The sequence below is a fragment of the Alligator mississippiensis genome, chromosome 13, assembly GCF_030867095.1.
Source record: "Alligator mississippiensis isolate rAllMis1 chromosome 13, rAllMis1, whole genome shotgun sequence".
Lineage (NCBI taxonomy): Eukaryota > Metazoa > Chordata > Crocodylia > Alligatoridae > Alligator > Alligator mississippiensis.
Window position 1 is genome coordinate 39417588 of NC_081836.1, and position 25820 is coordinate 39443407.

General features: G+C 44.9%; 1 protein-coding gene across 4 annotated transcripts in view; it reads right to left on the reverse strand.

Moving 5' to 3' along the window:
- LITAF (lipopolysaccharide induced TNF factor) overlaps positions 1 to 11896 on the reverse strand; it is a 29050-nt gene extending 17154 nt beyond the window's left edge. The window contains exon 1 of one of the 4 annotated variants that reach the window (XM_059716841.1): positions 11633 to 11896. In XM_059716841.1, coding sequence (XP_059572824.1) covers positions 11633 to 11780 — 148 coding nt within the window. In that variant the 5' untranslated portion in view covers positions 11781 to 11896. Of the gene's footprint in view, positions 1 to 1720; positions 1773 to 10566; positions 10681 to 11632 lie in introns of those variants that run through there. The other 3 variants (XM_059716842.1, XM_014610796.3, XM_014610795.3) reach the window with 3 other exon arrangements.
- Positions 11897 to 25820: the final 13924 nt, after the last annotated feature.

The window sequence follows — 25820 nt, forward strand, 5'->3', positions numbered from 1 at the left end:
AAACTTCTACCATGGATGTAACCTACATCCTAAAAGATCTTCTTTAGCATGTTTGGCTTAGGTAACTGAAAAAGTCCACTTTTGTTTTTGTCTGTAAAGCCAGGGCTTAATTGTGTGCCACTGGGGAACCCAAAAGGAAAGGGAGAAGAAAGAGTAAGGATTGTTTTATTGTCTATAGGCAAGAAACAGCAGTAGGGGAAGATACTGGATTGCAAAGGAACAAGTAAAAAGTAAGAGTCAAGTCAGTCATTTGCTTCACCAGATTTGCAGGTGAATTGGGCTGGTTCTTATTTTTCTTTCATGAAATGTTTCCATACCTACTTTGATGCTACTATTTCAGAATATGTAGACATACACATAGATTCCATAATACAAACTAATATCTAGATAAAATGATCACAGTTATTGGCCACATTAGAAAAAGAGGATATAAACAAATAAGAACTGGCTGAAAAGTATCAGTTCATAGCAACATATATATTTTTAAAAATTTCTTTAGCCATCTTACCAGTAATAAAGCCATATTGCTAAAACTAAAGCTGTGCTTTAAAAAACATTTTTCACCATTGTTTATAGGTGGGGAGTTCAGGTTTCTTTTCTTCTTCAAAACTTTTTGCACATCATTACACTTAGGAAGAAAACTAATTATCTATATATTTGTTTACAGCCTATTTTATTTCTTGTTCTCCTGTATGAACATGTCTAGATTTAACTATTTATTCCACACCTGTGTATACAACCTGAACTAATTTGTCCCCAATTTTTTTAAACACAAAGACTTATTTGTGTAGGCATCAGGATTAAAAGGACACTGCAATGTAATTATCTTTAACTCTAGCTGTAATAATATTGATAAGAGCAATTAGCAATACTCCAGGCACAGAAATGGCCCAGCAAATGTAAAGTATAACTTTATCAGATTACAAACAGGTTTAACTTTTATTTTTTAAATCACATTTTAAAACTAGTGCAGTAAAAACATATAGATAAGGTTTGTGTCCATCATCAGCTACTTTTCAGAATAAAGCCTGCTAAAAATAATTGTTCTAAAACTCCTTCAGCGCATCTATACATTTTGGTGAAGAACAGGGGTTTTTTTTGTTTTTTTAATGGTCATACAGGGTGGCTTAGAACAGAGCACCAATGTTAATGTTTAGCTCTGTAACTGTAGTGACTGTTGCCCAATGCAGGTTTGTCAGAGCTACATTATGCTAGCTTGTTTTTTTATGTTAGTTTATTTTTACTGACTCTTCAGAGAACTTCAGCAAACAAGATGCCAGATAAGAGCAGCGAGGATAGGTTTCCAGCTTTTATTAATAGCCACATCCGATTACACAGAAAGAATGAGATGTGGAGGAAAAATAAAAAAGGAAGGAAATGCAACTTAGGGGAGTGAGCGTGTGTGTAAACACCAGGATCCTTTTGTTCATTAGGTTTCAAAACAGAGGCGGGTTGTATGTTTTAAATTTCATGACTCCTTATGCTTAAATTCACTGTATTTAAAATAAAGAGAGAGAGAGAAACCACATACAGACAAGCTCTGCAATTCCCCTCTTGTGCTGTATCACACAGGCTAGTACGCATCTTAGTGTAAAAGACAAAATTTAGTCCACTGCACTTCTATGCCACAGGAAATGTTCGGGGGGGACCAGCTGCCATTTTATTTTTTAATCCAGGAACAGCACTGGAAATACTGGTGTAATGAATGAACTACACACACCTGGGCAGAGTGCATTCAGTGGAAGGAAGCAGGCTCTGTGACCAGACAGGTTTACTAGAAGGAAACAAAAGGCATAGCAGGTGAGTCAGAAATAACTCATTTAGAATTTCCCCACAGGAACTGTAACTAGTGGGAAGTAATCTCTTAACAAATCAGAGGTGGGAAATGCAAATTCAAAGATGCAAGGCAAAACAAGCTTGAAAACAGAAGCTGAACAGGATGTGCTCCATCTGAGGGCTGCATTCTGTTTTCACCTACACTGCTGTGTAACTGTTGTAGTCAGCGAGTTGTCCTGGTACAAAACTGGCCTAACAATAGAATCCAAACTCTACTGCAGTCACTTGTACCAATTATTATTTATGGCATGCCCAGAAATGCCAGCTCTTAATTTTTACCAGGTTTTTTGATTACAGAAAAATAGAGAAGTTTCTGTTGCAAAGAATTCAGATGACAACAAGGCAGAATATTTTTAACACTATAGATTCCTATTTGAGATCTTTGGGTTTTTCTTGCAAATCAAGTGTGCATACTTAACAGCTAACATTACACAGCACCCTGTGGAACAACTGAAAGGATCTCAAGGCACCCTAGGGTGATGCAGCACCCTGGTATACTCTTTTTTTCCATGATTACATCCTAATGGCTGAGTATCTGAAAACCTTCCACATGGCACCAATTCTTGAGTTGTGTTGATCATCATCATCTTGTCACATCTTCACTTTCCTTTCTCCAGAGACTAGAAGAATTCTTCTCTTTCTTCAACTCTGTTGCCTGGCTTTTCCTGTTCCAATGAGAATCTTGCCATGTGATGCCACTGTCCTACCATGAAGCACGAAGGATTCTTTTCTCATCTTATCAAGATTCCTTTACGCTTCTGGTCCAAGTCTCAAAATCCTTACTTCTAGGAAGTAGCAGAACCTGCTAATTTCTGGTTCTGCTCTGGTGACAAGCCTGGTAATTCTTCAACAAAAGTTCCCAAGAGGCCTCTCCCTTACTGGTGTTGGCATGAATCACAAGTCCTTCTCCTTTTGGCCCTCTTTGTGTTCTTTTGTACGATCACCTGCACATTTTCCTTATATCTTCTTAAGCTCCAGTCTCTATTTCCATCATCTCTTCCTCCTCTTAAGGGAATAGTTTTTATCTTCTGTTTCTACCAGTTTCTTCTCAGATTTCCAGCGCAGCAAACCTGTTCCTTACAGTACTTCTCCCCAGTAGCCAATGGTGCCTTGTCCCCATGATCACATACTTGCATAGGTCACCCTCTTCATCTATGAACCTCCTGTCCAGATCTTGTTAGGCAAGCATGTGGGCTAGGGACAGACATTACACATAGTAACACGGGGCCTTCCCAGTGCCAGTTAGATGTTGACCCGCCCACCTGCTTCTGGGCTAACCACCTGCCTCTCTAGTCTGCCACACCTTGATGATGCATAATTATGGTTTTAATTAGGCAGGAGTCTGCCCATTTTTGCTCCCCAATGCCAGGGGGTGCCATCTGCAGCTCCAAACCTTCCCTACACCGCAGCCCATGCCTCGCAGATGGCATCTCAGTTCTTAATGTCTCCAGCCCCAGACTGGGCTCTGTAACACTCCAGTCTGGACCCCAACCAGATCCCTCCTAGCAGGCGGCCTACTCTGCCCTCATTCGGGGCAGCCTAGCTCCCCGCACACTTCCCCCTCTCGGGTGTGCTCTCCCCCAGGACCTTTGGCCACACAGACCCTAGTCTCACCTCCAAGGCCAGTCGGGAACCCCAGGCCCTCAGGTCTGGGCATCCCTCACGGTGGCCCCCTGCCCTTTTCGACCCTTCTGGTCCTGGCCTCAGCACGGAACCAGTTGAGGGTGCCTAAAGTCTGAGCAACCACCCCATACTCTTTTACATGGGTCCACTTTCTTGGGCCTTACTATGGGGTTACCCAGCTGGTTGTGGGAGCTGGGGTTATTAAGGTGCCCTAACCCACCTTTCACTGGGGTGGTAACTGCCCTGGCGTTTCCTGGGGGCTCCCACACCACGAGGAGTCCCACCAGGCTACCCATCCCTGGCAAGGTGCAGTTTTAGGTCATGCCTGGGACCAAGAGCCTCCTAGACATCCCCATAAGCTCTTGCCCTTACCTCCACGTGTTCCTGCTATAGCTAAGCCAGGCAATAGTTCCCCTTGGGCTGGCAGCAGCAGACTACAGCTTTTATATACCTAGTTCTCAAAATGGCAGCTGTACTCAAAACACCTGGCTGCTGCCTGCTCCAGCCCTTAAAGAGGCATGCACCAACAGTGCCCTGCCACACACATAAACCAGTTTAAGTGATCAGAAACTGGTTTAAACCTGTAACAGAACAGATATTCAGTGCACATAAACCAGTCTGAAAATGGCTGAAACCAGTTTGAGATATATCTAGTTGAATGTAGTATCAGACGTAACTGACTTGGGTCAAATCAATTTATGCAATGTCTGTCCCAGACCTTCCTGGGACATAAACACTTTACTTGATATCAGATCTAGCTTCAGTTATCAACGTTTTTCCAAAGCAAGAATCAAGTCCTACATTTTAAATTCCTAACTATCCAAAAAATGCAGAGAGCAAAAACTAAGACTTACTTTACTTGCAAGCCAGGACAGGTGACTTCCTAGGAGATTTTTTGAGAGACAACAAAACAGCACCAACTGGAGAAGTACTTCTGAACCCTTTTAGATTCAAGAAAGCCCTCGACAATGTTTCTGAATTTAGTGCAATCCCATATTAGAACCTAAATTACTTATTATAGTGTGTATAAAAAAAAAAAAATAGCATGACTGGAAATATATTTTCAAATGTGGTCTCAAACAAGACCAGAACATGTCAGAACGTTTTTGACAATATGCATTTCCTCTTTGAAATTTCTGGGTTTATTTTGTGAATCACGTATAAGTGTTTGCACACCCAAGGGGCATCCAGACTAGTGCAGATGTGTGGTATATGGGGGGTTTCTTTGCAGCCGGGGGTGGGGGGGGGTGACCCCGGGAAGCACACACCCCAAACCTCAGAGTGGCGCATGTGGTGGCAGCACGCACAGCCCAAAACTGGAGCCTGGCCAGCCAGAGCCATGCTCCAGATACTGACCAGACTCCCTGCTACAAGAAACGCTGACACTGAAGCTCCAGGATCCCAGTAAGGGACAGTTGCTGGCCCCAGCCGCCCGTATCCCACTCGGAGTAACCTGTCACATGCCAGAGCACGTATGGCACGGGCATTCCCCAGGGACAAGTAGAAGGGCACAAGGTGTGCCCCTGGGGAAACACAAGTTCCTGCTCATGGGAATACACCCCTAATGGTGCTAAAGGGATCTCCTGGCAATGCAGTTGAGAATCTCTCATCTAGTGTGTGTTAATCAAACAACACACCTAACATGGGCAGCCTCTGTGGCAGGCCAGTAAGAGGCGCTCCTGGGCTGAGTCACCTGCCTCACTGTGCCTGGCCAAAAACCAGGCTTGGGATACCTCCCCAGGGGTGCCATCTTTTGGCTGCTCCCCTCCCTGGAGCACACCCACAAGCCTGGGGTAACCACTGTCACCACTTGGACTCAGGTCTTTGTCTGTGCCCTATGCCACCCAGGATACACAGACCCTCTAGACCCTGAGGTTGCTTAACCCCAGCAGGATATATCTGGGTGCGTCTTATAGCCTGAAGCAGGGAAAGTAGCCTCCCTTAGTCAGCTGAGTAAAGGGAGCAAGAAGGCCCGCCTAATCCCTCTCAAGCATGGACAACCAGGCTGGCTATATCGGATCGCTTTACTGTAGACAGGATAGGCATGGGAAGAGGTACAAGTCAGAGAAGTAGCAAAAAAATAACCCTGAGCAAACAGAGAGGCTTGGCAGCCCTTTGACACGTGACTAGAGTACATTAATCTAAGTTCCTAGTCAAGTTTCTGATAAGTTACTCGCTTCCGCATCCCGAGTACAAGAGAGAGAGCTGCGAAGGTCCACGCCTCTGTGCGTGTGAGTTCTAAAATGTCCAACCTCCTTCTTCCTAGAGGGGACCCTTTTAAATAGCCCTTCTGACCTCACCACCTATACCCAGTCAGGAACAGGTATCATTTGATGTTGGCCAATCAATTTGAAAAACATCACAGTTACCTAGAAGAGTGACATGGGCTTAAACCCCTGCCCCTAGGTCATGAGGTCAGAGCTCCAAACAATACAGGTTAAATTCACACCCTCTTCCCTGAGGGTCACATCAGGCACATACTCAGTAACCCAGGGCAACCAGGTTGACAGACATGTGAGAGGACAAAGAAAGAGGAAAGAAAAAAAAAACAGAAGAGGAGGCTGGGAATGGAGTTCTGTCACAGCTTCTGTGTGTGGCATGCAGCTGATTGGGAAGCGAGCACAGAACAGAGCAGCAGATCTGCTAGACAGGGAACACAGGAGCAGAAAGCAGAGTGGCAGATCAGGCAAGGGAAAGAGATCAGAGCGGTGCTCAAAAAGTCTATAGGGCCAATGTGGTATGCTTGCGAAAAAGTTTGGCCCGCTGCCCTAGACATTGACTATTTTAGCATAACCCCAATTAGTTTATTCTAATTATTCTAGCACAAGGCTCTTGAAGTTGGACTATTTTTTATAAATGAGTCTTAGGTTTAAAATATATATATTTTTTAAATGCTTTCTTCAAACTTCTGTTGCTTCCAAGAAGCTTTTACGATTTTTCTGTAATTTCTCCCCGTCTCCTTATTTCTACACACATTTCTCAAGATGGATCTCCTTTCAGGAAATGCAAGATTTCTAATGTAATTTGACCAAATGCAGAAGGGGTTGGACATTACCCTCTCCTGTGTCACTCATTGTGGCTTATGTTAGAGTGGCTCTCAAATAGAATCATACAAAATTAGGGTTGGAAGGGACCTCAGGAAGTCATCCAATCCAACCCCCTATTCAAAGCAGAACCAAATAACATCAAGTATGTCAACTTTGCATGACAATTATTATCTGACAGTTATGGATCTCTACTCATTTCCAAGAATATGAAGAGTCTCTAAAACATTTTAGATTACTTGACTGCTTAACCAAATTTCAGCCAGGAGCTCAGTAAAATAAATGTTTACTTCCTCCAACAGTCACATAAACTTGCTCCCTGAACTAGATTATAGATTTCATAGATTTCATTGACATTAGGACTGGAAGAGACCTTGAAGGTCAACAAGTCCAGCCCCCTGCCCCAAGGGAAGGAAGTCAGCTAGGGTCAAAGGATCCCAGAAAGATAAGCATCCAAACATTTCTTGAAAGAGTTCAGAGTAGGTGCCTGCACCACTTCTGGAGGGAGTCTATTCCAGGCCTTGAGGGCTCAGACAGTGAAGAAGTTTTCCTCCTATGTATGTAACATGTCAAACTGCTTTATTGGAAAAACGCTAAATCCTGGCACTAGTCAATCAGTCATCTCATTTGAATAAGAAGAAATGAGAGAAACACTTGTTAAAAGAAGCAGTTTTGCATTTAGTCCTGCTAGGAATTTACGGTTGTATCATTTCTAAGAAGAACACAGGTGTCATCCTCAGACACTGTTAGACAGACGACTCCAAATACAGCTGTGGGTACAGTTTAAGGGCAGTATTTGTTTCTAGTAGCACCCGCAGCTTGCTGAAGACAAGATAAATGGAAAAAACTGACAATTGGGAAGAGACTCAAAAAAGGGTAAAGATGATTCAATGCATTTTCAGTAATTCTGTTTTTACTAACAGTTATGAGGATGTTGATACATAAACATTTCCCAACTGCCCACAAGAAAATTAGCTTAAATGGGTCTGCAACTGTATCCTTCTTTAAGTGGAGATGGAGGACTTGAACACCAGCAATCTACAAATGCTCATGGACTGCTCTTTTCAAAGGAAAAAAAGTTGCTCTAATGACTGAAATAAAGAGGCACATACATACCACCTCTACCAACTGCCCTTCAACCACTGCTATTTTTATAAAGAAGAGCAGTAGTATTTGACAGCGATAATAGTCCAGCATCCACCATCACCATTATACAAGGTTGGCTATATTACTTTTCACTCTATTGCTCTTTTGCAAGTATTACAGCTTTTCATTACATGTGAATATTTATTACATTTTTTTAGCAATACCAAAACTGATGCCATCTTGGACAAAAGGAACAAACCAAAAAAAATCTGCCAGAGTTACTCACGAAGAAAACAGATAAATAACTCTACATAGAGAAGTTCAAGACAACAGTGTGTCCACTATTCAGAGCACTGAAAGAAAACATTAGGTAGGCTTTTGTGTGAAACTCAGCTTCAAAAACAAAAATTATATTGTTTGTTTAAGAGACCTAGAAGTGACTGTTCTTATCCACACAACTTACTGTGATTGGTTTGTCTCGGTGAATGAGTTGTTGTCCATTAATGAATTTCAAAATAGTGACTGGTTAAGAATATCATCTAAACTTGAGCAATCAGTGTCAGCCTATGTATGTCATCTCATTGCTTTTACCCAACCTTGTATTTTTCACTCCTTATCCCTAAATAGCTTTAAGTTACTGACTCTGTTATAACGGTTGCCACATTTCCTCAAAACAAGGAGACAGTGGATGAAGCAGTTCTCTTTATGCGTGTATAGTTCTCCAAAGTCTTTGTGGCATTTTCTGACACTACAGAAAATGCACATCTCTCACTTATTTTTAAAGAAAAATGATCTTTTTCAGGTCACATCTCTGTAATAATAGATATTATTAAAGCTTTTAAGCTATCTGCTTTTCACAGATAATGCAGAAGTTCCCATAACAGGACTATGAAGATACTGGCATTGCACAGTATACCGTACAAATACAATTACAGAAGACAAAAATCCTAGCTGTCATCAGTCGTTTGCAACAGCATTTTGTTAATATAACTTCTGCTTTTAGATGACAAATTCAATCAGTGCATGAGTAGTCTAAATGTTGGTGCAGATACAGGTTTCCCTCGCTTTATGCTGTACATGCATTCCTGGAAAACGGCGCATAACTTGAATTTTGCATAAAGCGAACCCACTTTACAATGTAACAAACAGGGATATGTTCCAAGACCTTGACTGTACTGACCCCCAGACCCATTTCTACCACTTTTACAAGACAATTTTGGTACTAGCTAACAGCAGACAGTGCACACAAGCACATGGCACTATCATAATGGGGAAGGCAACTACAGAAACACGTGGGGCAGACAAGCAAGGAGCACAGATCCACACAGGAGACTATATTTTGCTGTGCGTCACTCCCACGATGCACTGCACATGGCAGCTGACTGTGCATTTGCACAACACCAGTCACATAAGAATGAATTTGCCTCGCATGTAACAAATTGTTGGTATAAAAAGGATAGTCTCATAAGAGCAAATTTGCACATACAGAAGCCACATAAAGTGAAGGAAACCTATATCTTTTATCAGAACTAGGGCAGGCACTGCTTGGAGTGAAAAAGTAGAAGAAATAAAACTCACCTGTATACTTGGTAAGGAAAAGAATCAAGAGAATGATCTAAAAAATACAAAGTATTTTCCTAGTATGAAGTGAATCTCAAATCCATCGGGGTGGGGGGGAATGGTTGCCCCCTCCTCTTGACCTCTGAATGTCTGACCTGCCCTTCTCTGTTTTGGTTTCAACTACTCAGGCTCTTGTTCACTAGTGAGTCCTGCGCTAGTCACCCGAACATGCACATGGCTTATGTACGTGGCCCTCCCCACAGTGCAGCACAGACGTATCTAGGTGTCATCATTGTCATTAGTGACACTTACGAAAACACAGACATAAACTAGTCTTTCCCTCTGACACCAGACTATATATACTGGTTTGTCAGGGCACCCAAAATTTTTCAGTAGAAGAGCAACAAACTAATAAACACTTGTACAGATAAAGTTTTTCATGTTCTGAACAATAAGGCTTTCCATAACTTGTCAACTACTTAGTTAAACAGAATCCTTTTCAGGCAGTTGCTATTGGGCATGTGTGCACGACACTTTAAAGCAAGTTAAATGCTTTTGCACCGCTTTAATGGCATTGGTGTTTGCACACATCAGTGGCGTATTGTGCGTTAATTCCAGCTGCTGTAGCACATTTCGTGGCGTAATATACCTTAAATGACTTTGGGGCGCAGCAAACTAACACCTCCAAGGAGTTTTAGTTTGCTGCCCTACAGCCATGGAGCGAAGCACCAGGCTCCGTGCGGCTCAGGGGCTGTGCAGGCAGTTCGTGTAAGCAGCCAGGCAGCAGCCCAGAAAGACAGGCTCCACCGAAGAAAAAAAAGAAAAGAAAAGCGGTAAGCCTGATTCCCCACACCCTCCCAGAGAGCCTGCACGGGGACTTGATCCTTCCCTCCACGGCTGCAGTGACCCCCGGGACCACCTGAGCCCGGTGCCTCCTGGAGGGGGTCCACCACTGCTGTGGAGGGAAGCACCAACACCCCCCCTTGCAGCCCAGGGACCACTCTGCCTGCCAGCAGCTTGCCCTCCCACTGGGAGGCCAGCATTTTATTTTTAGGATTTTTTTTAATTTAGAGGATTTCACGAACAATGCCCAATTTCACAGGTTCCATGAAATTGTGAATTTGAGTAGGTCTCTGGGTGTGGCGATGCCCTTCAAAAGCAGGATCCTATATAGCGTCCTACTGAAGAAGTTTTATGACTGGCATAACTGGAATTCTGCTCTGGCTTTGGGTATTGGTTTCAAACATTGCAGGTTATGATGTTATTTGAGAAGCAATAAATGGAATAATTTAAAGAATTCTGTAAGCTTAGATACAGGAACAACAGCACTGTGCATTTTAAAAATAAAAATATATCAGTTATTTGATTTCTATTATTGAGCTTCCTATCTCAAAACTTCCTCTTAAAAATATCTTACTTGCTTATTAAAATGTTATCTGATGAAACTTGTGCTTCTGGCCCCGCGTTTTTGCACTTGTAATACAACCAGGTACGTACACGACCTAGTCACTTTTGCTTCTTTTTGAGCTTGTGTCCACTGAGTCGCTTGGAAAAGTGAAGTTGAATTAACTGAAGGTGTGACCTTAAAGCCTGTTAATTAAAGTTCATTAAACCTGAGCACCAAATTCCCCTATTGTTTAGATGGTAAAAGTCTGCCTTTTTCCTCCTAAAAACCCAGACTTGAACTTGACTTTGGCACACCGTCAGTCTACATCGGGCTCCCTCCCAGTCTTGACTTTTGAACTTCCAGTAGTTTTTGTACATGCAATAAAAATACCAAGTCACATTTTTTTTCAATGTTCACTTTAGTATTTTTAGTGCCTTTCCCCCTTTGGGTCCTTGCCTTGGTGACTCACTTCTGAACTGGGCTGTTTAAGGGCCAATTGCAGGCCAAGGTTTTTCTCTGGAATTAGAGCCAACTATGGGGGGGCGAGGGGGGGCTTTTTCCTTAAAAAACGCCCAAGGAGCCGCAGGGTCACTTCGTCCCGAGCAGCCGAACTAAGCCCAAGTGAGCGGCGCCCGCTTCCCTCCTGGGCGAGCCCGGCGCCGGGCCGACGCGCGTCCAAGGCTTCCCGGGGGAGCCCGGCGCCCCCAGCCCGCTTTAAACCATGTCCGGGGCCCCACGCAGGCGGCAGCTCGGAGTTAGCGATAAGGACCGCAAGGGAAAACAACCGCCCGACATGTGACTCGGCTCAGGAAGCGGGGCTACGAGCGGGGGAGGCGTCGGGCGGCCCAGCTCCGAGGGGCGGGCGGCGAGCGGGTGGCGGGGCTCGGCGCAGGCAGCGACCCCGGCCCGGGGGGAGGCGCCGCGGGGGGCTCGGCGCTGTCACTGCGGGGCCACCTCCGCCGCCTGCCAGCCCGGAGCCCCGCGCCGAGGAGCCGGCGGCCGCGGGCAGCGCCCCCCCCCGACGGCAGCCCGAGACACCGGCCTGGCCCCGGCCCCGGCCCGCGGGAGGCCCTGGGCGGCGCCGCGCCGCGCCTACCTGCCGGGCTCGCGGCTCCCACCGTCTCTCCCCGGCTCCCACGAAGCTGCCGCAGCCCAAGGCCGGCCCGGCTCCGCCTCGCCTCGCCCCTTCCTGCCCGGCCCCCTCCCCCGGCGGCGGGATCCACCGGCGCGGGGGGGAAGTTCATAACCCGGCCCGGGGGGACAGCCGGACCCGACCCCCCGCCACGGCTCAGGGCCGAGGCTTGGCCAGTGCCCTGCCGCCCGCCCCGTCTCCGCGGGCTCGGGGCGGCCCGGCCTCCGCTGCGCTGCGCTCCCCTCCGCCGAGGCCGGCGCTGGTCCGCCGCGGCGCGCAGCGCAGCTTCCCCCGGGCCGGGGCCGGCACAGGGCGCGCTCGTCCTTCGGGGCGGCCCCGCGGGCCGGGGCTGGAGACGGGCGGGAAGGCTCCCCGCGGGGCTGGAAGCCAGCGGCTGCAACTAAACCCCGGTCACGAACAGTAGTAGTCAAACCCCCCCCGCTGGGGAACCGGCCCGCCACGAGGCTCCAGGCAGCAGCCACGCTCCTCTCGGCACCTCTCCCTCTAACCCAGGACGGAAAAGCGAGCCTGGGGCAGCGGGGCGGGAAGGGCCCTCCAGGGCTCCGCTAGTCCAACCCGCTGCCTGAGGCAGGAGCATTCTTGTCCCTATCCAAACCGTCCCCTACAACTCACAATCTAAGCTAGGGGGGAGGAGGTATTTCTGCTGTGGGGCCACTCATGAGTCTTGGTGACCCGTTGAGGGCCGCATCCCTCTCTCTGTGTCTCGCTCTTCTCTCCTAATCCCTCTCTCTCCCTCCCTCCAGATCCTCGTGTGAGCTGTAGTTTGCCAGGAGCCCCAGTGCCCAGCTGTAGGCCCAGATGGGGACTTCTGCCATGGTGGGCAGGCAGGCTGTGGACACTGCTTTCAGATTCAAGAGCCCTGATGCAGAACCTGCCGGCAGCAGCCACAGCTGACACCACCGCCAACCCAGTGCCACTGAAGCTGCTACCTGGGTCCACAGCTGCTACTGGCAGCAGGTTCCTGGTTGGGGCTCAAGGCAGGAGCTTCTACTGTGCTGGGAAGGTGGCAGCATCAGCTGTGCATCCACCAGCAGGTTCTCAGTTGGGGCTCCTGAACCTGCCGGTGGTGTCCACAGTTGATGCTGCTGCCCACCTGCTGCGGTAGAAGGCCTCACCTGAGTCCACAGCTGATGCTGCTGGGCAGAAACAGTGCCACCCGCCCACCTGGAACCACAGCAGCTGGAGCCACCAGCTGCAGGCCAGATCCACTGAGTTTGGTGGCCTGCCAAGTATGTTGACAGGCTAGATCCAGCCCACAGGCCATATTTTGTCCACCCCTGATATAAACTTTATTTAAGACTACCATCAACAAAGACACAGCACAGACCTAACACCGTAACCTGTGCCACAGGTAAAGCAGGGGATCCATGGTAGCCAGTGTCTTACTTCTATGGAATGTCATTTTATGCTCAAGAGATCCCAAGGAGAAAGCCGTGCCGCCCTGCTACAGAGGAAGGCCAACCTCTCCCCCTTGGGCAGGTTATCAGGGCGAAGCTGGATTTGTGCCCAGGCTCCTGGAACAGCCACCCAAACATACCAAACTGACCATGGTGTAAAATTCCTTCCTGACCCCAACTAGACTGGTCTGACCCTGACTGGAGGAACTTAAGGCTGGAGGGACTTAAATATTGCAGTGCATAAAGGTTGAGCTTCTTGCTCCTGGAGTTCAATACACTGCTCTGGATAAAGTACCTATACAGGCGGTCCTCAGACTTACAACACAATTGGTTCCTGAAAGCCGCATCTTAAGTCGAAACGTTGCAACTCGGAACCGATTTTCCCATAGGAAACAATGTTATAAATGGGGAATTGGTTCCTGAACCAAGGCCCAGTACCCTATTTTCACCAAAAATAACCCAGAATTTTGTACTCAGTCAATTATAGATGAGTAATATAGCTACATTAATATATTTATATTGTAAATAGCATTCATATTGATTTGGAAGGACTTTTTTGAGGTGACTGCTGGACTTTTTAAAGGGCTCTTGGTTGGACTTTTTGAAGGGTTCTGGAGTCTTGACAGGAGTCTTGGCTGCAGGTTTTTCTGGAGTCTTGTCTGCTGTCTTAAAGAAAGTATCCAAGTAAGTTTGGACAGATGTTCTCCAGGGAGATGGGCGGCACAGCAAATCTGTTCACTGGCATGGCGTCAGGTCAGATCAAGTGTTGTAAAGTCGAAACGGACGTCAAAAAGTTGAAACGGTGTCAATCTATTAACGTTATAAGTGTGAAACGTAACTCAAAATGTTGTAAGTCGAGGACTGCCTGTACAGTGCCCGAGAACTGCACCTCAGTATGGGATTCACAATAGGCAGCATGCTGCATGGGGAGGCATGAAACCAGCCCCCAGGAGTCCTGGAGACAGCAGAGTAGTTTACTTTCCATCCCTTCACAGGGTTTTAGGCTTTTCCTTCTGGCTGCAGGAGGATGCACCCATTACTTCTAGTCAGGGTTCAGATTACACTTTGACTGGGGGGGGTCTGCGAAAAAAATTAAACTGGTTCATTGGAAGGAGCAATCCAATTGGAGACCCCCCCAGGTTATGATTTTCAAATCGTACAGGGGGGCTCTTGTCTCTTATGGGGAGTGTCTGCCTCCTCCTCCCCTCCCCAAGCTCCCCCGTAATTTGCACCCAACTTCTAACGTTGCCAATTCAGTGATTTTTGTCAGTAGATCTAGTGACTCTGGGGGCTTCTAATGACAACATATTGTCAATGCAACGAAGCATACTGAGGAGCATGCATTTGTTTACCACGTGTAATATTTCACCATCTACATTTTTACTGATTTTACTATCTACAGATTTCAAGCAACTTGTTTAGCTTATTCTGGTGAATTTGCAATTTTAATTCACAGCACTGATCATATCTGAATTCAAAGCCGGGAAGCTTCTGCTGGGCTTAAGTGTGAGCCACACCCCAGAAATGTACAGGCAGTCCTCAGCTGATAACGTTTTGAGTTACAACATTTTGCACTTACAACATTTATAAATTGACACCCTGTTTCAACTTTACAACACCAATTTTGACTTGCAACGCTTGATCCAATGCAATGCCATGCCAACGAACAACTTCGCGGCTTCACTCATCTCCCTGGAGAACATCTGTCCAAACTTCCTTGGACACTTTCTTTAAGAAAGCAGACGAGACTCCAGAAAAACCTGCAGCCAAGACTCCTGAGAAGACTCCAGCCAAGAACCCTTCAAAAAGTCCAACCAAGAGCCCTTTAAAGAGTCCAGCAAAGTCACCTCAAGGAAGTCCTTCCAAATCATTATGATTGTTATTTACAATATAAATATATTAATGTAGCTACATTACTCATCTATAATTGATCGAATACAAAATTCTAGGGTATTTTTGGTGAAAATAGGGTACTGGGCCTTGGTTCAGGAACCAATCCCCCATTTATAACATAGTTTCTTATGAGAAAATTGGTTACTAGTTCCAACGTTTCGACTTAAGACACGGTTTTCAGGAACCAATTGTGTCGTAAGTCTGAGGACTGCCTGTATAAGGTATGTAGGTGTTCCTGGCAAACCCTAGCTGATGTATCCAAGTTAGCTACCTCCACATCTCATTTGGACACTGCTGTGCCAAATAACACTTGTTGCACCTCCTTTGCAACTGTCATTCGGGGATTAGGCTCCAGGTCTCCCTGGTGAGTATACTTATCACAAGTCTAGTGTCATGCTCCCTTTTTCTTCCCTTTCTAGCTAATGAAGCTTTAATTCTTTTCTGCACATTGGCATCGCTTCAGGAAAAGGAATGCCCAACTGCCTATGGCCTGGTAAAACAGGCCTGAGACATGGGTTATGGGGATTCTCCTGGGACATAGGGATTGAACCCTTTCAGCTAGGAAGGGTTTTAAATCTGACTGCACCACTTCTCTAAGGAGTGCTCCAAACATCACTACTTTTATCTATACTGTAAAAGAAAGGTATCTGCAACTTCAGTTGTTGGTTAGCAGCCAAATCTTACAGGTGTGCTCTGAGATCAAGTCCTCCGGGGGCCAATGTGGAGGAATACCTAGTTTCTGGATCACACCCAGATTTAGATGTGACTTAGGCTCAGCCCTGTCTGAAGTGGGTGCAGTCATACACGGAGATCACAATCTTGGAGCTGGTCTTGAGTTAACTGCATGAAACATTCATACAAATGCATCCTGGAGCCAGGTTTAGAATTTAGTAAGAGTAAAGTTACATTCAAAATGGCAACAGGACTTCTAATAGTATGCTTTGCAGTTGCATTATTCTGCTGAGTTCCCTGCAGTTCTGTTCTCCAAGGCTTTGTGTTCAAATAATCTCAAATCAAGCACAATTAGATCTGGTGAGTACTTGATGAGAACCCACAAAAAAAACAAATCTGCTTTCCTGCAGGTAAATGATTCAATACTCCCCATTCTTTCCTATCATCCAGGACTGAACCTCATTATGAAACCTGAGAATACTACACTGCTCTTTCAGATGAGACAAACAGACATCTTGATTATGGTTTGTTATTGGAAGGAAGATCTTATGATATCATGACACTTTTCCCTCTCCAAGAACTGAACAGGATTTTCTTAACCAATGTGTCCTGATTTAGCTACAGCTGGGTTAAGTATATTATTTGATCCCGCATCTCAGCTGGATATCAATAGTCCAGACCACCTGGCATGTTTTTAGAAAATAGGTATTTCTGAGATCTTATCCTGCTCTAAATTGTTACAGTGGTGTGTATTTCACTGAAGGGAACACTGAAGTTTTTCTTGCTTATAGAGTTCAGACAACTCATTTTCTTATAAAATGACCTATACACAATTTCCTAAAATAAAAAAAAAAGGGAAATCATTCTCCACATGAGGTGGCTACTTCTTAGAATGTTGTTTTTACTGAAATTTAAGAAGTCAATTGGTACAAAAACAAAGCGAGGAAAGATATGATGAAACTAAACCAGAAATATTTCATTCGTGGTAAAAAAAAAATACTATAATGGATTCCTGTAAATTAAATTAATTGCTTTTATTAGTATATTAACTATTACAGGACACCAGTAGATGTCAGTTTAACCTCAGGAATGAGAAATGCCTTTGCAAATGCACTAGGCATATTAGCTTTTGTTTTCACAGCAATAATACTTTCCTACCATAGAAACTTCATGAAGACTATGTTAAAACTGAAATGATGTAAAAGACTGCAAGCTGTAGTTTACATTCTACAATATGCCCTGCGGGAGTTGTCCTTTAAAAAAAAGAAATGAAACAAAAATGAATGGGAAAAATTAGACCAGGAAAATAAACCATCTGTAATGCAGAAATTAGAATGTGCATTTCACTGTGGAGTGAGTATGAAATCTGAACACTGATACAGAAAAAAGCCCAAAAGGATTTTGACTCATGCTAATCTTCAAGGTTTCTAAGTTAAGAGGAAGAGCTAATGAGGCTATACCTTGTGTGTAATATTTAAAAGAGCATCAAGGTTTAGGAACAATTTAAAATGTAATTTATGGAGGCTCTGGACATGCTTTCAAAGAACAAGCATTTGTATACACAGATGAGGAAGAAAGAACTAAGTAAGGAAACAGTAGATACTTTGGTTATGTATTTTCCAGCTAGGAAAAAAAAAAAAATCTAATATGATCTGAAGTAGGAGTGGCGATTCTTTAGCTCATTGTGAAATGAAATACATTTCAAATTTAGAACTGTACTAACCTAAAGGCTAGAGCTAGGATTTTCAAAGTAACAAGGGATTTGGGACACATCAATAGCCTGTGACTGTTAAAAGGGCCTTGTTTTAGAAAGGACTGAATATGCAGCCCTGTGAAAAATTAGGCCCCTTTTGAGTGTCATATTGAGCAGCCAAAACTGAGATACTCAGAATCAGTAGTCACTTTACAACTGGCCAAAAAGGATGTCAGTACAAAACTACAAAGGAAAAAGGGCAAAACAGACCCCAGACCTATGAATCTGATGCTTTTGTGAAGAGCACCAATGAAAGAGTTATTAACGAATAATAAAAACATTCCTAATACAAATAATGCCTTAACATTAATTCACTTCTGGAAATGTCTAACAGAGATTTCTTGTTCTCTACTAGCTAGGGTAACCATGCATCCCCGATTGGTCAGGACAGTCCTGGATTTTGGAGGCTGTCTCAGTGTCCTGACTTGGAGAAAATAGAAGCAGAAGTCCTGGATCAGTGCAAACCTGCCCACATCTGACCGTTTCCTGACTGCATGAACCTGCCTCCCATTTGGGCAGGTTCACTCCAATCTGGGACTTTTGCTTCAGTTTTCTCCAGGGAGCCCAGCCAGCGGACTGCTCTGTGATCTGGACTCCACTGGGCTGCGAGCAGAGTTGCTTGAGCAGTAGACTTGGGGTGGGAGGGCGGAGTATGGGGAGCCACGGGGTTGTGTTTGTATGTGCGCATGCACACGCACAGTGCTGTCCTGCCTGGCCCCAATGCTGGGTGCCGCAGGAGAGGGGTGTGAGCACACACTGGTGCCCCGCATCCTGGATTTCCTTCAGATTACCATTAGGTAGAGGGAAGGGAAAAGAGGAAAGGGCTTTTTAAGAGAGTCGACTCAAGACTAACTTATTCTAGCTTCTAGAAGAATAGGCATCCTGTCAGTCATTAAATAAATAAGTCTCTGCTATTTTAGTCAAAAGTATTTTCTAGTCCTGTGAATGACCCAGCAATTCTGCAGTGCAATCAAGATACTTATCACTAAGTATAATTGAGACAATGCATTCTTATATACAATGTACCATTGGATTTTAAAACCAAAATCAAAAAGTGTAGTGCATTAATTCATAGTCCATCCATAGTGAATGCATCTTAACATTTTCAAGGAACAGTGCCAGTCACGCAAGGAGCTTCTGCTGATGTACACTTGGTTCAGCATTTTATGGTTATGCAGTCAAGAGAAGAAGAAACTTTGGGAACTCCAACTCCCTCCACTTTTTAGATTCTTTATCCCTAAGACTAGTGGCATTAAGGAAAACAGAACATTTTAGGTTGTGTGTGTGGATGGGTTGTCTTACAGTATTCAGTAAAGGCTATTTTCAGATTTTCGGTTATGGTACACAAAAAATATTTTGTTTTAAAGAGTATAAATTCATATTTTCTATGGGCGGTATACATATCAGAATACTCCCTGCATCTCTTCCAAAGCCAAGAGAACAGCAGGGCATGCCCTGTACACTAGTCACCTAATTCCATCATTCACTCCCTTTCATCAAAGGCACCTACAACACCTCATTTTGCCCTTGCAGCAACACTCTGAAGAAAATGATCTGTCCATAGTAATTTTATTTTAACAGGGATTACAAGAATTCAAAATCCTTAGTGTTAGCAGTATTGGCAGTTACCCTGGCTCCAGTCTGCTTTACAATCATTTATTGTCCCTGGAAAAACCCAATTTTGAACAATCCTATGAAAACCTAAGGCTGATCCATACCTCACAGAACAAGCCCTGTTATTTTATGAACCAGACCGTATACATATTCTCCTACCTAAATTCTTAGGCCTAGATCATGAAATTAGATAACTTGTATGAAATCAGCAAGGTTTATTGCTATGACAATGCCACATACTTACTGAAGACCCTTGCATAGAAATCAATTCTATGCAAATGGACTGGGTATACATTTTCCCAGGAACATAACCACTGCCTTAACAGACCAGGGTGTTGGCAGGTTCTTTGAAAGGGTGGAGGAGGAGGAGGGTGGAACTGGCTAAACAGATAAGTACAGGCTCAGGCTCCTCTGCCTGGCTGATCCCCAACCCTGAATGCCCCCCTGCAGGGAGATAAGCATTATAAATATTGATATAATCCTATAATGTGTTTCAAATGACCAGTTACAAATTCTTCAGCTAAGGAAAACACTGCACTGGAAAATTATGGTATAATCTTCTTATAAAGGAATTTTATTAACATCTCTTGGAGTCAACAATAAGGTTATACCTCAAAGCATGATCACACCTATCCTTTTGAATATATGTTATCTTAGATTCTATCTTCATAAATTGTAAGGGTCTGGAAGGGACCTCACAAGATCATTAGGTCCAGCCCCCCTGCACCAGGCAGTGACCCCAGCGAGGTGACAGTCCAGCCTTCTCTTGAAGATTTCCAGGGTAGGTGATTACACCACCTCAGGAGGGCGTTTATTCCACAATCTGGATACCCTAACTGTGAAGAAGTTTTTCCTAGTGTTAAGCCTAAAACTATCTCCCAGCAGTTTGTGGCCATTACTCCTTGTTTTCCCCAAAGGTGCCCTGGCGAACAGTTGTTCCCCGAGCCCTTAACGTATTTTGATATAGCAGTAAGCTGCTACCAAGTCCTCTCTCAGCCTTCGCTTTTTTAGGCTGAAAAGACACAAGTCCCTCAGCCTTTTCTCATATGGCTTGCCTTGCAAGTCTCTGATCATACGGGTGGCTCTTCTCTGGACTCTCTCAAGCTTTTCCACATCCTTGTTGAACTGCGGCACCCAGAACTGGATGCAGTACTCCAGCTGCGGTCTCACCAGTGCTGAGTAAAGCAGAAGAATCACTTCCTTAGTTTAGCTTGAGATGCATCAGTTGATGCATGCCAGAGTATTGCTTGCCCTGCTGGCTACAGCATCGCACTGATGGCTCATGTTCATACAATGGTCTATTATTACCCCTAGGTCCCTTTCAGTCATGGTGCTAGTCAGTTTGGTGCCATTGAACCTGTAAGTACATCGGGGATTGTTCATCCCCAGATGGAACACTTTACATTTCTCAATGTTGAACTTTATCTGGTTCCGATCCGTCCAACTTGCCAGCCTGTCTAGGTACACCTGTATCTGCAGCATATTTTCAAGTGTGACCATGCTCCCCCCATAACTTGGTGTCACCTGCAAACTTGGCCAGTGAGCTCTTTATCCCCCAAATCCAAATCATTGATAAAGTTGTTGAAAAGCACTGGACCAAGCACCAATCCCTGAGGGACACCACTGGCCACTTCTCGCCAGGATGACACAGATCCCTTCATTAAAACTCTCTGGGTCCTACCCCGCAGCCCACTTCCTACCCACCTAACTGTCAAGCAGTTAAGCCCATAATCCTCCAATTTTCCCGTGAGAACATCATGGGATACCAGATCAAAGGCGTTTTGGAAGTCTAGGTATACAATGACGACCTCCTCTCTCTTATCCAGGTGGCAAGTTACCTGGTCATAGAAGTAGATGAGATTGGTAAGACAAGACCTGCCTGCAACAAAGCCGTGCTGGCTGTCATTCAGAATCTTACCTTCTGCAAACATACTGCATATAGATGCCTCAATGAGTTTTTCCAGGATTTTCCCTGGGATAGAAGTTAGGCTAATTGGCCTATAGTTGCCCAGGTTCTCTCTCCTCCCCTTCTTGAAGATGGGCACAACCAGATGAAGTTCAACATTGAGAATAAAGGATAATAAAAAGTCCTTTTTCAAATACATAGGAAGTAAGAAGGCACTGGGTAATGTGGGGCCCCTACAGGATAGGCTTGGCAATCTGGTGATTGCAGCAAATGAAAAAGCTGACCTCTTTAACAAAGTCTTTGCGCCTCCATATTCCTGAACAGGGACCGGGACATCTCCCCCACTAGAACTGCGGACGGACCCAGGGGAGGCACTGCCATGCCTAGGGTCAGGGATGACCTAGTTAGGGAACTTTTGGAGAGGCTGGACATGTTTAAATCAGTAGGTCCAGATGCTCTTCACCCAAGGGTGCTGAGGGAATTGGCAGGGGTCATAGCGGGGTCCCTAGCATGGCTCTATGAGGCCCCTGGCACGGCTCTATGAACACTCGTGGGGGACTGGCCAGGTACCAGAGGATTGGAAAAGGGCCAATGTGGTCCCCATTTACAAAAAGGGGAGAAAGGAGGACCCAGTCAGTTTTACCTCGGTCCTTGGGAAGACCTTCGAGAAAATTATAAAAGAGCATATCTGCAAGGGCCCAGCATGGGATGTAATGCTCAGGGACAACAAACATGGGTTTAATGAGGGCTAGCCCTGCCTGACTAACCTGGTTTCTTTTTATGATCAGGTCACAAAGTCCCTGGATGAGGGTGTCGGGGTAGATGTCATCTTCCTGGAATTTAAGAAGGCCTTTGACACAGTTTTCCACCACCTTCTTTAAAAAAAAATAAAATAAATAACCTAGGTGACTGCAGTATTGATTCCTACACAGTCAGATGGGTGGCAAATTGGCTAGATGGTCGCACCCAGAGTGGTGGTGGATGAGTCATTTTTGACCTAGAGGGATGTGGGCAATGGAGTCCGCCAGGGCTCAGTCCTGGGGCCTGTACTGTTCAACATCTTTATCAGCGATCTGGATGTGGGTGTGGAATGCACGCTGTCCAAATTTGCTGATGATACCCAGTTGTGGGGCGAGGTGGGCACGCTGCGGGGGGGGGAGGGGGAAAGAGGGGTTTCCTGCATCTAGGGAGAAGGAACCAGCTACACACCTATAGACTGGGGAACACCCTTCTTGTCAACACAGTGGCAGAAAAGGATCTTGGAGTCATTGTTGACTCCAGGATGAACACAAGCTGCCAATGCAAGGAAGCAGTCAGTAAGGCTAACTGTACTTTGTCGTGCATCTACAGATGCATTACAAGCAGGTCCAGGGAGGTGATCCTTCCTCTCTATGCAGCATTGGTCAAGCCACAGTTGGAGTACTGTGTCCAGTTCTGGGCACCACACTTCAAGAGGGATGTGGCTAGCATTGAGAGGGTCCAAAGGAGGGCCACTTGCATGGTCAAGGGGCAGCAGGGCAGGCCCTATGAAAGGCTAAAGGGCCTGAACCTATTCAGCCTCTACAAGAGAAGGCTGAGGGGATCTGGTGGCCATTTACAAACTCACCAGCAGGGCCAGTGGGAATTGGGGGAGGCTCTGTTCCCCCAGGCACCACCTGGGGTTACTAGAAATAATGGCCACAAATTGTTAGAGAGAAAGTTCAGGCTGGACATCAGGAGACATTACTGTACAGTTAGGGCTGCCAGGCTCTGGAATGGGCTCCCAAGTGAGGTGGTACTCTCTCCTACCTTGGGGTCTTCAAGAGGAGGCTGGACAGATATTTGGCTGGGGTGATATGACCCCGCACCCATTCCTGCCCAGGGCAGGGGGATGGACCTGATGATCTGTTTAGGTCCTTTCCGACCCGAAGCACTTTGATATTAGGACTGGCCCTCTTCCAGTCTTCTGGGACCTCCCCTGAGTGCCACAAGTTTTGGAGGAATTTTACCAGAGGTCCCACGATGACTTTGGCCAGCTCCTTCAGCACTCTAGGGTGAAGTTTATCTGGTCCTGCTGACTTATAAATGTCTAACTTCGATAACTGATCATGCACCAGCTCAACGCCAACAGTAGGAAGGTGCTCATTCCCACCATGCCCATTCTGAACCTTATCTAGTATCATTTTCCTGTTAGTATTTCACCAGACTAAAGGAAAGTAGTCATTCAGGAGTTCAGTTCTCTCTGGAGTGTTGGTAACCAGCTGTCCTGAGTTGTTAAGCAACGGCCCATTCTTCCATTTGTTTTCCTCCTGTTCCCTACATACCTAAAGAAGAACTTATTTTTGTCCTTGATTTCTGTTGCTAGTTTAAATTCAGTCACCTCCTTAGCCTTTCTAATCTGCTTCATACAAGTGTGGGCTGTTCTTGTATAGTTTGGGGACTGTCCCAGGCTTCCATTGTTTGTATACCCCTTTCTTCTTTTTCAAGAGGACCACACTATCCCTATTAAGCCAGGAGGGCTTACTAGCCCTTCTGTTACCTTTTTAGTGCATGGGAATGGACTTCTTTTGTGCTTCAAAGATTGTGCCCTTGAAGCACTCTTCACACACTCCTTTCACTTCCAGTCCCTGGTCCTCCAGCACTTCCCCTACTATAGCCCTGAGCCTGTTGAAATTTGCTTTTTTGAAGTCCAAAACTTCAACCCTGCTTGCTGATTTGTCTGCCTTGCAATGGACAGTGAACATGATGTTTTCCTGGTCGCTGTCACCCAGGCTATCCTCTATATTCAAGTCACTCACCAGATCATCTCCTTTGGCCAAGATCAAGTCTAGGAGAGTGTTACCTCTGGTTGGCCCATGCACTTCCCGAGTCAGATACAGCTCTTCGATACAGGTCCGGAAGCAATGTGACGGATCCGACTTAGCCGAGTGTTTCTCTCAAGAGATGTTTGGCTAATTGAAGTCACCCATGATGACAATGTCCCATCTGCAAGCAGTCTCTGCCAGTTCTAGAGAGAACTCCAGATTGAGCTCCTCCCCCTGGTTTGATGGTCTGTAGTATACACCTACAGTTAGGTCTTTCGGACCGCCCTCCCCCCCTGTAATTTGACCTCGGTGTACTGCTCCCTCACATAGAGAGCTACACCTCCACCTTTCTTCCCTACTCAGTCTCTTCTATGCAGGGTGTAGCCCTCTATGGTTACGTTCCAATGATGTGAGGAGTCCCACCAAGTCTCCATAATCCCTCCTAAATTTTAATGCCCACTGGAGAGTAGGACAGCTAACCCCTCCTGCTTGTTCCCCATGTTCCTGGCCTTAGTGTACAGGCATCTGAGTCCTCCAGTTGAGACCCTTGATTTCCTGTCATGCTGAGGGAGAACGATTTCCTCGCCTCTCGCAAGAGTGGCTCTCGTGATGTCCTCAACTTCGGAGCTTTCTTGTGTGCCGGTCTCTGGGCATGATCCAGTCAGTGCTTCCCCACGATCTTAGTTTAAAGTCAATCTAGAAGATCGGCCATCCTGGCTGAGAACAGGAACTCACCCTGCCCCCCATGAGCTGGATGCTGTCCCTTCCCAGAAGTCCTCTCTCCCTGAAGTGTGATTTGTGGTCGAAGAAACCGAAGCACTCTCAGTAGCATCACTGCTGGAGTCATCAGCTCACTTCTTTAACGCATCCTTCCCTCTTAGGTCTCTGTGGATCATCTCACATCTGTGTGTTAATGTTGAAAGGATGATGGTGCCTTCAATGCAGATAATGCTGAAAGCCCTGACTATTTAAATGTTTTACATAGGTATATCTGTTTTTATAAGGATTTTACAAATACATTTGTTGATATGCACTCATCTTTAACTTCGCTTTCTTTTTATTTGTTTGTTTGTCTGTAATTTTTGTCTGTAAGAGCATAGTTATTTGTTACTGTATACAATTGACATATACATGCCTTTAAATTTCTCTTATGATGTACACACAGTAATTCAGACAGACATGCATTAACCCACTCACAACCTAACCAAGATCCAGGTTGTATAATTTTTTACATTACAGTATTGGAAGACAGTGCAGCACAGAGACAGTAATTTTAGCATACTGCATTCTACAATTTCCAGATACCCAGACTATTCAAACAGAACTTAGTTCAAGGCAGACCTCTATTGGAATTGTGCTAAATACAATCCAATTATTTATAATAATTTTAAAATCAAATATTTGTTTCCATTCAATTTTTTGAGCCCGTGGAAAGATTTCCATGAGTTCTTGCCATATCAAAGGAGCACTGAACTTTTAAGGAGAAAATACAGTTCTGCTCTGATAATGCAACTATTTTGTCACAATACAATGAATAAGCTTAAAGATAAAGTAGGTAATTAAAATTAAACCAGACAAATAATATTATCTCAAGCTATGTTTTCCTGTAGTGTTGTAATATCTGTTTCACGTGGCAAAGCAAATAGAACAAAGACTGCCATGCAATGTGATCAACTAACCTTGGGTAAAAGATAACAACAGTTCAGTAATTCATTGGCCATTCAATAGCTTGATGCGAGTAAACAGCTAAAATTGCAACCAAACATTTGCTGGGTCTTGTAATGTAAATATTTAAGAATGTATACATATATATTATTAAATGTTTATATTTAAGAATATATTAATGTTTTAATTACTATATTAATTAAATTGGTATATTGGTTTTAATAAATTAATACATTCGTATAAATATATTTAATGATAAAAAAAATATACATTTTAAAATATAAATTAATGCCAATACAGGATGTAATCTGGAAGCTTAACCTTGAAAGGCAGCAAGTATTTTATATGGGCGTGTAGTTTGTGTGTGCTTGATTTTTGTGTGTGCATATTTGGAAGGGGAGGTGTCGCAGCGGGGTCCTGCAGGAAGGCCGTGATCTCCTCAAGGCCC